Here is a 15704-nt window from a genome sequence, read left to right as displayed (position 1 = left end):
ATGACACAATTTTGAAGTTAGAACATCATGTGATTTTTGCAGCTATCAATGAACACGCTCTTGTTAGGGCATTATCCGAGATGGCGGGGTCACACTTGTTGTCTTTCGGAAGATCCCATGTTCCTTTCGCTTCATTCGCCTACTTCTGAACATTGAGTGTAGTTTTGTCATGCTTTGTTTTTTTGATGTCTTGTACGCAACATTAATGTTGTTTTCTAACCTTGCCTTGAAAGCTCCTTTATCCCTATTCTCGATTCGGGAAAAAAATATGATTATAAACAAAGACAAATGACAAAAGCAAAGCATGTTATGACTAGGTTCTTCAAAGAATATTTTTTTATGTACAAGTCAAACATGGATCTTGTACACAAGCAGATAGAAAAATGGAGTTAGCCGATTCATAAATTTTGGATTAGTTACTATGATAAAACACGATAATAATGAATGTAAAACGATTGCAAAAGAAAAGACAAGGGAAAATTCTTTAAAAAAAACTACATGCAGGAGAAAAAAATTCAAGGCAAGTCATCTAAATTAGTGATTTATAATTTTCTATGAATAAGAGGTTTAATGGAAGGTTTTAGTTGTTAATTCAAAAGAGGTATAAATAGATGAATTTATATACATTATTGCAAAAAATTCAAGAATTACGGGTGTTTTTTTTAAATAATATGTGCTGATTCTATAAGGTAATATATGTTCATAATATTTCTTAATTATTGATAAAGCACCCACATATTGCAAATGCGATTGTTTCAATCCATAACTTAAGGAGAACAATACTCTCTTTAATCACTAAAACCATACGACGAGTTATAAAGATGAAGATTTTAAGTTATTCCAGATACGTGAAGCTAAATATGACATAAAGACAAAATCTTGATACACCACTTTCCTTGTTAACGAATGTAATTTATTTGCAACCAAAATTTTGGAAGGAAAGTGGAATCCAAATCATTAATGGCGATATAATCAAGATTTAAGCGTTGAAGAAGAGGGTTCAATGTTCAAGGTGAAGAACTGGCAATGATGAGTGGTGACCGTTAATTTTCTTTAATTTTTTTCCTTTCTTATTTGGATTTGTTGCCATACCAAGCCTGTTTCTTAAATTAAACTCTATATAAACCAAACGACACCTTGAGAATTCATCTGCCCACAAAAAAATGGCCTCAACTTCAACTCAAAAACTCCTTTTACTTTCTCTTTTTATGCTCTTTTCAGCATTCTATGCTAAACCTTCGAGTTCAAGGCTGGCAAAGTTACAGGCTGAGAAGCTCATAAAAGGACTTAACTTATCACCAAAAGAGGCTGTTAATGGTGGAATCAATGAGGTTGAAGACGAGTCTTCCAGGATTGTTGAAAAGCAATTCAGGTTCCCTGTGGCCGTAGATCCAGGGCCCTCGGTTCAGGAGCTTGGTCACCATGCTGGGTACTTTAAACTTCCACATGCTATTGCTGCAAGGTAACCCCATGTGTTCCATGTATACAAATACTCCGTAAAGTATTGGCTTCTGTGTTTTGGATCTGTAATGTAAAACCAGGGATGACCCAGGGACGGTTGAGAACAGGGATTCAAATAGCGGTTATTATATATCCATAACGTTATCATCCAAACCTGTTATTGTGAAAAATAGGTGTGAAACGAAATCACAATAATAAAGGTATATTACAGTCGTAATTTAATGAGTAACGGTCAATTATGACAATAACATACAACTATTCTGCTATTTTTCTATTTATAAAAAAAAATCAGCTCTTTTATTTTAAAAATCAATTCCTTTAAAAAAAATTCACAATCATAATACTCACTTACCACAATAACATCTATTATGTCCGCAATGCAAGCACAACGCGATCGAAAATATCTAGTTGGGAACACTCATCGCCCTGGGAATTTTAAATTATCATATATTTTATGTATATTCTTTGTATTTTTTATTGATAATTTGTTTTCATGCCTAAAATTGTATAAGTTTCTCATTCCTTAATATTTTAGTTGATTTCTCTGACATAAAAGCATGTGTAAAACCACGTTTCTGCTATTTTATTTTCAATCTACACTAAAGATATCAACTTTATCCAATTCCTTCTTTCATATTATTTAAATTCAGAAACAGGTTGTATATGATGCGAGTGTTCAATGTATTCCTACATGTGAACGCTTCTCTGCTAAATGAAGAACATGCAATTGCAATTACATGAAACTTAGATCTAAAGTTCCAGATTCAGTTGACTTTATAGGCGCATTATATTTAGCTAGTTCTAGGAGCTATAATATGCATGTGAAACTATGAAAATGATTGCACGTCTAAAATTTGTTTACACATGAGGAATTTATTGACATACCTTGGTTTGAAAATGCCTTATTTCTTCTACAGGATGTTTTACTTTTTCTTCGAATCTCGGAACAGCAAAAAGGACCCTGTGGTGATTTGGTTGACTGGAGGTCCAGGATGCAGCAGTGAATTAGCATTGTTCTATGAAAATGGTCCTTTCCATCTTTCCAAAAACTTGTCACTTGTATGGAATGACTACGGTTGGGACAAGGCATCGAACATCTTGTTTGTAGATCAGCCCACCGGAACCGGTTTCAGTTATACGACCGACGATAAGGACATTCGCCACAACGAGACCAGTGTCAGCAACGATTTATACGACTTCTTGCAGGTCTGTTTGTTACATTCCTTTCCATACAAACAGAAGCGTTCAAGATCAGCTAAACTGTCTTTGTGTACTTACAGGAATTTTTCAAGAAGCATCCCGAGTACGTTGAGAACGACTTTTACATAACCGGAGAATCGTATGCCGGACACTATATTCCGGCATTTGCTGTCCGAGTTCACCAGGGAAACAAAGCAAACGAGGGAATCCATGTCAATTTGAAGGTGCATATCCCTTAAACTCCACCCATCCCATTTGATGGAGAATTAATCATTTGAATGTTGGAACAGGGTTTTGCCATTGGAAATGGGCTAACAAACCCTGAAATCCAGTATCAAGCATACCCAGATTACGCTTTGAACACAAGTATAATTACTCGTTCTGATTATGTCAGTATCAAAAAGTCCGTCCCTTCATGCGTGCAGTCAACCAGAAGCTGTGGTACTTAATTCTTTGCAACACTAAAAGATTGAAATCAACGTCTATGCACTTGTTTTTGTGATTTGATATTTATTGGTGTGAACTGCCATTGCAGACTCTAAAGGTGGAGATGCTTGTGAGGATGCTTATGATGTTTGCACCAGCATATTTAATCAGATCATGAGCATCGCTGGTGATTTAAATGTAGGATAGCACATATACCCTTGTTATATATTATGATGGAAAGCGAGAGTAGAAAACACAATTTTGAGTTGTGGAATTTATGATGATGTGCAGTACTATGACATTAGAAAGAAGTGCCAAGGAGATTTGTGCTATGATTTCTCAGCGGTAGAGACGTTCCTCAATCTAAAATCGGTTCGGGATGCTTTAGGGGTCGGAAATAGAGATTTCGTGTCGTGCAGCTCTACGGTATACTACGCCATGGTTACAGACTGGATGAGGAATTATGAAGTTGGCATACCTGCTCTTCTTGAGGATGGTATCAGGGTGCTTTTATATGCAGGAGAATATGATCTCATATGCAACTGGATTGGTGAGGCTCTTCACCTCAAAATTTGAAAGAAAGGATGTACATTGTTCACTCTGCTAAACTCACTTGGGTGCAGGAAATTCGAACTGGGTTCATGCTATGGCGTGGTCGGGACAGAAAGAATTCGGGGTAGCTCCGACGGTTCCATTTGTAGTTGACGGTGTTGAAGCTGGACAACTGAAAAGCCATGGTCCTCTCAGTTTCCTCAAGGTTCAACCAGCCTGCATGCATCTGAACATGCTTCTTTTTGCCCTTTTTAATGCTTACAACTGAAAAACCAAACAAATGATGGCAGGTACATAATGCTGGACACATGGTTCCGATGGATCAACCGAAAGCTTCGTTACAGATGCTGCAGAACTGGATACAGGGGAAACTAACATCGTCCAAGGCGGCAGACAAAGTCTCTCCCAAGTAATGAACCCACAGTTTGCTCTAGCACATTCTAAACATATATTGTGATTTTCTAAGTCCATCATTGTTTCAATACTACACCCCTTTGTGGCTTCTGCAATCATCCAAGAAACCAACGATTGCAGTGTAATAAAATGGGTCCAATTCTACATTCCCCCTTTTATCATGCAATTACTCCTTAACAAGGATCCTGGTATTCGAGTGAGCCACTTAGTCCACGTGTGGTGTAATTTTCTAAAAATACTTTTAATTAAAAAAAAATATCGTTTTGATCAGAAAATTAATTCCAAACTCAAAAAAAAATAAAAAAAAAATGCCGTTGAACCGGTGGTTTCAAACCAATCACAAAAGGTGGGATTTCTAGCTTTTTTAATGTTTAACCTTGTCTTTGAAAGCAAATTATAATTTTACATTTATTAATGCATAAGTTTCATTCAATTATGTATTTACATTTTATTATAGTTTAAGTTGATATATTTTATACATCATAATATTAATAAGAAAAATATAACTTAAATTCTATATTTTATACATTTTATCTTTCCAAATTCACTTTTTAACGGTGATATCAAACAATTAAATTTTAAACTCAACTTTTAAACAATACCTTTAAAATTAACTTTTCAAATGTTCAGCCAAACTAACCCTTAAAAACTCTCCATCATTTAAGGTACACGATCTGTTCTCAATCACTTTCAAAATTACTTTTTAAAAAGTTTTTATAAAAATGCTTTTTATAAAGTTGAGTTTAAAATTTTAATATTTTAACATTGTTGTCAAAAATTACTTTTGAAAAGATAAATTGTCTATTTTAGACATGATATTCTAAATTAAAAATAAGTTAAGCGATATCTAAATTCTTTAATATTGTGATATATGAAATAAATCAATTTAAATCATAATAAAAATATAAAAAAAACTTGACAAATCAGTAATAATTTTTAATATATAATATATAAATTTTAAATATTTCTAAGTAGTTAATTTGAATTATTGACTTAAATGAAAAAAAAATTGACATTTATGCCAAGAAAATAAAAAGGAAGTGTTCACTTAAATAAAAACATCAGTCTCTATATTATGTATTTCTTTTACAAGTATAAATGTTTAAATATTTCTAAGTAATTAATATGCCTTGGGTTATAAATTATGCTTGCCAATATTTGATCCCAACAAATTTTCAATAACAAATTTTGTATAATTATTTACAACGGTATAAATTAGTTGTTTATTGAGCCTATATTATTTGTAAAATTTAATTTAAATATATCAAATATATTTTAAATGTTGAAATTATATACAAAATAATCATTACATGTTCATAATAAATTTAAAATAAAATAAATGTATGCTCAGCATAAATATTATATATATATATATATATAAAGTTCTATCAACTTATACCTAATAGTAAATATAAACATTAATAAACCCTCAAAAATCAATATATAGTTATACATGTATGTGAGGTTGTATGGATGTAGCTGAAGGACTTGACTGCCATTGATATATGTTTGTTAGGTTGTAATAGATGCACGGCTCGGAATCGAGAATCGATCCACATGAATTCCTATTATTTAATTAAGATGTGGTCACTCCGAGTTAACTACCGTTAACAACAGTTAAATATTTTTATATAATCACATATTTGGTCTCTATTATTTATATATTCTCTCAATTTAGTATTAATTTAATATAAATCTTAAAAGTCGAGTTCTCATTTTGTCCCTTTATTATGCTTAATTTCGTGATTGCTTTTTCTAAAAGGTAAAATACATCCTTAAGTATTAAACTTTGACCATATTTTTGTTTTGATCATTGAGCTATAAAAAGTTAAAATTATAGTACTAAAGTTTTCTAATTCATTTTTTAGTCATCAAACCGTTAATATTTTAACGTGCTTTATGATGTATTTTTTTCTTTTGTAAAATGATCTTAAATCCTATCAATTATCATCTACCAACTTACGTGAAATAGATGGTACACCAGTGTTTACCTTTTATCCCTCATTTTTTTCTTAATAATTTTTTTCTCAAAATTCATTCAAAGTCAATGAAAATCAAGTTAAAATTTTAATCTTCTAATGCTCAAATCTATGTCGATAATGGTCCGATGAAGTTAGTTTCATAATATATTATTTTTCTTATTGAAAGCATGCTTCTTAATATTTAAATTTTTGGTTGACCACGTCCAAAACCATTAAATCTAACAAAGTTTTTAACCCTATAAGAAAGAAAGAGATAAGTGTTGAACCATGTTTTATTATATTTTGATATAACAAATTAAGGAAAAATGTTTTTTGACTTTAATTGAATTTGTTCAAAGTTTTCAAAAATAATTGAAAGTCTATTAAACTAGACTTTGAGCAAAAACCAGTTTTTCCGGATATGTAGTATCGATATTGTTCTTACAGTATCGATACTACATGAATAATACCGATATTGTTCATGTGGTATCGATACCAAAGGTAATAGAAGTATCGATACTCTCTAAGTAGTATCGATACTACTAGTTGTTTTCCAAATTGCTCAAATTCCATAATGCAAAATAGATACTGATACTTAAGAGGGTACCGATACTAATTTACATAGTGGTATCGATACCATGAGCATAGTATCGATACCATGAGCATAGTATCGATACTGGTAGGACCTAGCGGCTAGTAACGACTAGTTTATTTAAATATTATAAAGGTTGTACTGATACTCATTAAAGGAGCACTGATACTACCTATCCTGGGCAGTTTTATTTTGCAGAAAAATATTCCCCAATGACTCCAAATCATCGCCAACGGATAGAAACGACCACAAACATATTCCAAACTATAAAAACAAGTTGAGGACACTTAAAGAATGGTTAGAACACCTATCCAAGCAATAAAACACAAGAAAAGAGTTTTTCAATCTTTATTTTTCTTTCTCTTGTAAATATTTGTGTTTTGAGCTTTATTGCAAAGCTTTTATTTGTTTTTAGTGAGCTTAATTTTCTTGTAAACACCCTACCTTAGATAGGTTTTCTTGTTTACATTTTATTCCTTGTGTAAAAGGGGATTGGTTGTAGCTAAGCATGTGAAAAGCTAGGGAGTGTAAAGGTTATCTCTTGATCTTCTAAAAAGAAAGACCAAATTAGTGAATTTGTTAGAAAATCCTTAGTGAGGAGCTAAGGTAGTGGATGTAGACTTGGTTGAGAAGACGAACCACTATAAATCATTGTTCCAATTGTCTATTTTTTAATATCTTTACTCCCTAATCTCAAAAACTGATTTAACCCCTTTTGGCAAATCATTCGGTTTGTCATTGAGCTTCATCTTAAATTCAACAATTGGTATCAGAGCTTGACTTATTAGAAGGTCTAAAAACCTTGAGACAATCCTTGAAGAAGCTCTACTGATTCCCGACGCAACCGATAAAATGGCTTCCACCTATGACTATTCCCACATGAAAGACTCCCAACCGATCAACAAGCCTTCATACTTCAATGGATCCAACTACCATCAATGGAAGAAATTAATCAATATATTCATTCAATCCAATGATCTTTATGCATGGGAGATGATCGAGAACAGTTACTATTCTCCAAAGAAGAAGAAGAAGGAGTGGAGTGCCAAAAACTGAAGAAAACTCAACAAAATGCTAAGGTCATGCACATGTTGATTTGTGCATTTGGTTTCGAAGTATATGGAATTTCTTCTTGTTCAAATTCCAATGAGCTTTGGAATAAGCTCGAAGAGATCCATGGAAGCAAGAAAGAAGAATTAAAAAAGGTGGTGTGCTCAATGGCTCTTGAAGAGCCCGATGTATCTTCTAACTCTAGTGAATCTAATTCATATTGTTTTAATGAGTTACAAGATGCACACGATGAATTATTTTTGGTGTTTGAGACCATAAACTCCAAATATAAGAAAATTATTTCAAAATTTAAAGTTAAAAACGATTTCTTTTGAAAGAAAAAATGGATTTTGAAAATCTTTGAAAAAGGATTTATAGCATTCAAAAGTAAAAATTGAAAATTTTGAAAAAGAATGCTTTGATTTAAAAGTTAATCTTAAATGCTTAACAAAAGAAAAAGAAATCAATTTAAATAATTAATCTAGCTTAATAATTACAAAATGCTCACATTGTCATTATCATGGTCACAAGGAACATACTTGTCCTTTAAAGAAAGGAAACCGATATAAAATTAGACAAGTATGGGTTCCAAAGGGAACAAGGGGCATGAAAACTAACATTAAATGATCCAACGCAATTTGGATACCAAAATCCACATAAATGTCTCTTGTATGTGTGTGGGAGCAATGGTGATGAAAGTAAAGATATTCAAATGCTTTAGCCACACTTGATATGGAATGGGTAACATCTAACCTTAATTTTTTTTTTTAATTTTGTAAATTGGTTGTCTATTGAATTTTAAGCATGCATAAGTTTTTGATCTTAAATGAGCATGCATTGTTTTTCATCTCATGTATGTTGAAAAGTCTATTATGATGGACATTTTAAAGTTTTAATGATTTTTCATAATTTTTAGTTCTTCATAATGAATTTTGATCAAAATTGATTTTAATGCTTTGTTTTTACAAATTTTAATTTTGACCTTAATTTAAATGTTTATGCATGTGATTTATTGCAAATGATATTTCTCTAACAATTGATATCAATTGTTCAAATGCATAACATTTTTGTATAGCTTTATGCACATGCACTTAAATACAAAAATTGGTATTGCATAAAGTACATTAGATTTGAATATATTGAATTTCATGCGGTACTAACATGTTTGTTCATCTTTGTTGAAATTCAATTTTTTTAAGTGTCATGCTTTTAAAGTCAATTTTTTTGTTTGAATGGAGCTTTGATTTTTCAAATGATTTTAAGGTCAAATTTACCACGTACTATCTATTTTTATTTTTGAACTTTAAAGTTGAATTATTTTTTATATAACAAAAAGGGGGAGAAGTATAGGTTTGAAAAATTCAATTTCTCAATAAAAAAAGGGGGAACTTTAATATTTTCCAAATATTTTTCTTGTTCATGAAATGTTTTAGTAAGGGAGAGTTTTGCCAAAAACAATTTTTCAAATGTTTTGTTATATCAAAAAGGGGAAGATTGTTGAACCATGTTTTATAATATTTTGATATAACAAATTAAGGAAAAATGTTTTCGGACTTGAATTGAATTTGTTCAAAGTTTTCAAAAATAATTCAAAGTCCATTAAACTAGAATTTGAGCACAAAACAATTTTTCTGAGTACATAGTACCGATATTGTTCTTACAATATTGATACTACATGAACAATACCAATATTGTTCATGTGGTACCGGTACCAAAGGTAAGAGAAACATTGATACTCTCTAGGTAGTATCGATAATACCAGTTGTTTTTCAAATTGCTTAATTTCCAGAATGCAAAATAAATACAGATACTCAAGTGGGTACCGATACTACTTTAAATAGTGTTATCAATACCATGAGCATAATATCGATACTAGTTAGGCCCAACGGCTAGTAACAGTTAGTTTATTTAAATATTATATAGGTAGTACCAATACTAATTAAAGGAGTGTTGATACTCCCTGTCCTGGGCAGTTTATTTTGCAGAAAAATATTCGCCAATAGCTCCAAATCATCCTCAATGGCTAGAAATGGCCACAAACACATTCCAACCTATAAAAACAAGTTGAGGACACTTAAAGAATGGTTAGAACACCTATCTAAGCAATCAAACACAAGAGAAGAGTTTTTCAATCTTTATTTTTCTTTCTCTTGTAAATATTTGTGTTTTGAGCTTTATTACAAATCTTTTATTTGTTTTTAGTGAGCTTAATTTTCTTGTAAACACCCTACATTAGAGAGGTTTTCTTGTTTACATTTTATTCCTTGTGTAAAAGGGGATTGGTTATAGCTAAGCTTGTGAAAAGCTAGGGAGTGTAAAGGTTATCTCTTGATCATGTAAAAAGAAAAAAAAATTAGTGAATTTGTTAGAAAATCCTTAGTGAGGAGCTAAGATAGTGGGTGTATAGTTGGTTGAGAAGTCGAACCACTATAAATCCTTGTGCCAATTGTCTATCTTTTTAATATCCTTACTCTATAATCTCAAAAACCAATTCAACACTTTTTGGCAAAATCATTCGGTTGATCATTGAGCTTCTTCTTAAATTTAACAATAAGTGTTAAAATTTTGTGAATTTTATAAATATTTTAACAAAATTAAATTAATAAACGATATAAAACAAATTTATAAGTGTCTAGAGTGACCAAATATATAAGAGAATGTGATAAAATGATAGTTGATAAACAACATACTTAAACTTGTTTTATCATATACATCGGTAGAATAAATCTTATAGTTAACAAACTAACATAATATATTTAAAGTAAGACTAAATTAAGAGAATATGTAAATAACAGAGACCAAATGTGTGATTATATCAAAATATTTAACTGCAATAAATGACAGTTAAGTCGGTTGACCACATCTTAATTAAATAAAAACGAAAGTGAGCATATCTTATGTTTTTTGATATCAATAACTAAAAGTGGAGAAAACACAAATACATGTGATCATATGTGTAGTTAACCCCATACTATATTATGTCGACGTTCATTTTCGATCATAATTTATCAAACCATTGCTTTTCTTACTCTCCTCTTTTCTATTCAAATAGAGTTTGCTAGAGAATATTTAGATATTACGAAATCGAGCTTTCCTTCATCACATCTCTGTGCTCGACCATTAAATTGGGATAGGTTTTAAATATATGGTTCTTCAAGGCCTAAAAAAGATTTGTACCATTCAATTCATTAAGATCTCTTCCAAAAATCTGCAATCCTAAATAATTAAAGATCATCTCATCTTAAACAATATTAGCATGTATGTGAATTAGAAAATAAAATAAAAGTTTCAATAATATTAAGTATTGAATTAAATTATAACCATTATTACAGTAAATTATAAAGCTCATAAACAATCAGAGGTCAAATAGAATTAAACAAAGTGTATAAGGCCATAATTGAACAATCCCAAAAAGAAAGGGATTCTAAAGGTATTCTCCATTTTCTTTTTCCGAAGGCGCTGACACATTCTGCTATTCTCATTATCCTTTTTATTTTGGCTTAATGCCCAAATAAATGCCCAAACTATGTCTTTTGTGCCAAATAAGTGCCTATATATTTTTGCCCATCATGTGTCTAACGTTACAAATGTTAGCCTTTATACAGTGCTTTTGAATTCTTATACTCTTCAATAAAGCAACTTAGTCTTATTATGGTTTCCCATGTACCAATGTAATTACATTCTCATAAAGATAAAGAATTCCACTGCTTGAATTATATCATTTGAATAAATATTTATATTTATGTTTATATTTTTTTTGAAAATTTCTTCTATCATTTTTTTGGTAGATGATAAGTTGTACTTTTTTGTATGCACTAAGACTGTTGAAGATGATATCTTTTACAAACAACGAATATTTAATCATTACTGATAACAATATTAGTTTAGTTCCTGTTAAAAATATAACGTCCCGTATTTTGGTTAGGAGTTCCGAGTTAGTTCGAATTAGGCTTTGAATAAAACCCATAGCTTGTAGGAACCTTTGAACCAAGAATAAGTGAAATTTGGGCTTGGATTGAACTCAATGATGGATAAAAAGGACATTTTTAGTTTGTAACCAAAATCAAGAGGACCAAGAGAGTAATTAGACCATTGTTCAAATTAAAAGCTAAAAACCGTTAAAATTAGATGATATCACGTCTGAACCCCAAGCCCCTCTTTCTCATACCAACTCTTGTCTTCTTCTCTTCTCTTTTCTTCATCTTCTTCCTTAAGCAAGGCAAAAACATATAAACTTTATAGACTTCTAGGTGTTGCAAGGAGGATTTCAGGTAAGAATCAACATCCTCTCACATTTAGCTCCATTTCAAGCTCCAATTTATGAGATTTGGTGAAGAAAACCAAAAATGGGTTTAGTAGAGGTTTCAGAGACCTAAGTAAAACCAACCTGTTTTAAATGGTTTTGGACCTTTAGGAACATTTTAATTTACTTCTAACATTCCTAAAAATGGCAGTGACTTGTTTCCTTGATTTTGGCTTAGTGAGAGAGGTTGGGGAAAGCTCCAAAGCAAACAGGAAGGAGAAGCTCACCTTGGGTTGAGTTTTGGACATTTTCAGCATCATAGATAGCAAGGTAACTCACTTCTAACTCAACTATACCACATGTAGCTCAATTAGGTGAGATGGTAGGTTGTTTAAGCTTGTAGCATCTAATGGTGGATTGCATTGTTTTGGTGTTTCCAACATGTTTATAGACTTTATGACCCATAACATCAGATGAAACACTTAAATATCAGTTGGGGACCTCACTAGGGCTTTTGGGGTAGAAAGATAGATTTTTTTCATCCTAAGACAAGGCACCGTATAGCAGTGTTATAGATACTATAAAAACAATATCGATATTATTATTCATTTAGGCAAAAATGAGGGAAATCTAAAAGGGGAGTATTGATACTCATCACAGGAGTATCGATACTAGGGCCACGGTTTTTAGATTGATCATGTTAGTATTGAAACCAATAATCCAGTGTATAATTTTGGTATCGATACTACCAAGGTAGGGGTATCAATACTCCAAGGGAAATATCGATAATGTGGATATTTTTCCAGAAACATAGAACCTAAAATTGGTAATGATACTCATACCAATATCGATACCCCATTACCAGAGTATCGATACTCAGCCAGGATTATTGATACTACCTTACCTAATCAGCCTATGTCAGTCAGTGGGTATCGATACCAATGGGAGGATATCGATACCAGAAGTTTAGTATCGATATTGTAGGGTCAGTATTGGTACTGTCAGGTAGTTTTGGATAAATAATTCAAAGAATCATATATCAGACCTGAGGTACCCCAAATACATTGGAATAACAACAAATAAGACTTCAATTTAAAACAATAATTAATATCATAACAATAGAAACAATAACAATTAAGTTTACACAAAACTAACATTGTTTGACGCTCGGGATTGAGTTATTCTTTAGCAAAATATGGCATTCAGTGGATATCCAAGTCAGTGTCAAGGCATTTCATTAACCGACTGGTGTAGATGCTCCAAGACTCGACGGAGTAAGTTGGCGGGTGTACATTTTCGATGCATATTTCATATCTCACCCTGGTGTACCCGAGGATATACCAGTAGGCTATAGGGGTGTGTGAGCTCTGATATGCAAAACCCTTAACTACACCATGATGCCAGCTCCAACTTAGTAGTTCAATAGTTACATGTTTTAAACTTTTTCCACTATCCAGTTCATTTAATGAATGCATGTAGTATAGAAAATTTATTAGTGAGGCACTGAGCTCATAAGTTCAATGTTCATAATGTGTTTTTGTTTGTAGGTTCTTAGGGGACAGTTCATGGGGAGATATCATCACTAAATATTCTAGTGCAGTAAATCAGATGAGCATAGACTTTCAGAGTACATTTTGAGTCATTCTTAGAGGGCATGCACTATTTATGGACCATTATGTGTATTCAATCGTGACTTTGATTTTTATTCAATATTTGTATTATTTTGGATATATTTTTGGAGCTCCTCATATTTTGTAAACTTAGATTATTATCATGTTTTATTTTAACTATTATCAGTTATTTTATAAAATTATTTTCAAAGAAAATTTTGGGTCACCATTTTAATAGTCTTGTGTAACATTGGAATTTATGGATCTTCGATTCAGAATGGATTAAGGTATTAGATTTAGTGGTATTAGAGTGTCCAAGTTTAGTCATTCCTAGGACCCATGGGTTAGATTCAGTCAGTGCCTTTATATATACATGCCTATAGGGAGTCAAGAGTATTATAAAAATTGGAATGATGATAATAACCCCATTTTCTTTCTAATTTCAGAAAGAGCCCATGGCGGACGACCCAATGTATAGTTAGGATGAGAGAGATGAGAGTCATGCCTCGTTCGCATTAGATACCAATAACGAGTTCATCCTGAATACCTCTCAGCAGGAGATTCTAGTATATGCAGGGTTGAGGAGGCAACCTTCTTTAGGGACCTCACCTCCGTACTTAGGAATATCACTAGGTCTCTACCTAGCTCTTCAGCTGCACCACCTCCCTCATCAGTACCCCCAACACATCCAATGATTATACCCCATAAATGTCCAATAGAGCAACCCCATAAATTGTCTATATTTTATTTCTCCTTACTCCCTAAACAATATTTGCCAATTCACCCCTTTTGTACATTTTTCGGTTGTCAATTTGAGTTTCATCTAAATCCCAACATAAAGTTGAGTTTAAAATTTTGAAAAATATCATTTAAAAGAATTTTGAAAAATATTTAATCAAAAAATTTGAAAAAAAATATTGCCCCTTAATTCAAGCTCACAATTGAAGCAAATCGTAAACATGAGTTCACAAAATATCAAAAGAATCAATTATTCTTTAAATTTTCACAGTTATATTTCTCTGACAAGGTTCAAGACTGATGTGTAATTTTCAGGTTGACTTCCTATTTTCTAAGGTTTTAACTATTGAGATATCATCATTTGTATAAATACCCATGTGAACCTTGTGACACGCCCCATTTTCTCGGCTTGGTATATTAACTGGGTAAAAAATAATGTCGCAACTAGCATAATCAATTGCTACACCTTTTAGAACACTTCTATTTCAGTTCTCTGAAACATTCCATTTGTTCAAGCTTCGTAGACTCCTCTAGCAAAGGCAGTGCAGAAATATCGATCTAAAAATGAAATTCCTTAGTGCTAGTGTGAATTGACTATAACAGGTGTTCCTCAACTCCCTTAGTCCATCTTCACCAAAACTCCTTATTTAGTAAATTCAATTTAATTTACCATTGTGTGGCTAGCTGAATTCAACTTTATTGTACACACATATATATAATTGCCTTTATTTGGCTAACTGAAGGATTCATGTTGTCACAAAGTCTTTAACTTGACAATCACAATGGAGCAAACACTGAATTTCTAAGTACTCGATCAACGTCATGGTTTGAATGTAATCTATTCATAAAGTCAGGGCTTTTGAGTTTCCCCTGACGACCCAATGTATAGTTAGGATGAGAGAGATGAGAGTCATGCCTCGTTAGCATTAGATACCAATAACGAGTTCATCCTGGATACCTCTCAACAGGAGATTCCAGTATATGCAGGGTTGAGGAGGCAACCTTCTTTAGGGACCTCACCTCCGTACTTAGGAATATCACTAGGTCTCTACCTAGCTCTTCAGCTGCACCACCTCCCTCATCAGTACCCCAACACATCCAATGACTATACCCCATAAATGTCCAATAGTGCAACCCCATAAATTGTCTATATTTTATTTCTTCTTACTCCCTAAACAATATTTGCCAATTCACCCCTTTTGTACATTTTTCGGTTGTCAATTTGAGTTTCATCTAAATCCCAACATAAAGTTGAGTTTAAAATTTTGAAAAATATCAATTAAAAGAATTTTGAAAAATATTTAATCAAAAAATTTGAAAAAAATATTGCCCCTTAATTCAAGCTCACAATTGAAGCAAATCATAAAAATGAGTTCACAAAATATCAAAAGAATCAATTGTTCTTTAAATTTTCACAGTTATATTTCTCTGACAAGGTTCAAGACTGATGTGTAAAT

The 15704-nt window shown here is 32.0% G+C and overlaps 1 protein-coding gene across 1 annotated transcript; it reads left to right on the top strand.

Moving 5' to 3' along the window:
- The first annotated feature begins 1139 nt into the window (after positions 1-1139).
- LOC120134755 (serine carboxypeptidase-like 48) lies at positions 1140-4199 on the top strand. Its single transcript, XM_039151190.1, has 8 exons — positions 1140-1462; positions 2379-2667; positions 2742-2885; positions 2952-3102; positions 3197-3285; positions 3379-3637; positions 3711-3844; positions 3930-4199. Exons 1-8 carry the CDS (start codon positions 1164-1166, stop codon positions 4050-4052), a joined length of 1488 nt encoding a protein of 495 aa, XP_039007121.1. The 5' UTR covers positions 1140-1163; the 3' UTR covers positions 4053-4199.
- The last annotated feature ends 11505 nt before the right edge of the window (positions 4200-15704 follow it).

This window comes from Hibiscus syriacus, unplaced genomic scaffold (genome assembly GCF_006381635.1).
Source record: "Hibiscus syriacus cultivar Baekdansim isolate YM2019G1 unplaced genomic scaffold, ASM638163v2 tig00001818_pilon, whole genome shotgun sequence".
NCBI lineage: Eukaryota > Viridiplantae > Streptophyta > Magnoliopsida > Malvales > Malvaceae > Hibiscus > Hibiscus syriacus.
The sequence above is the reverse complement of the archived record's forward strand: the minus strand, read 5'-3'. Positions and strand labels throughout refer to the sequence as shown.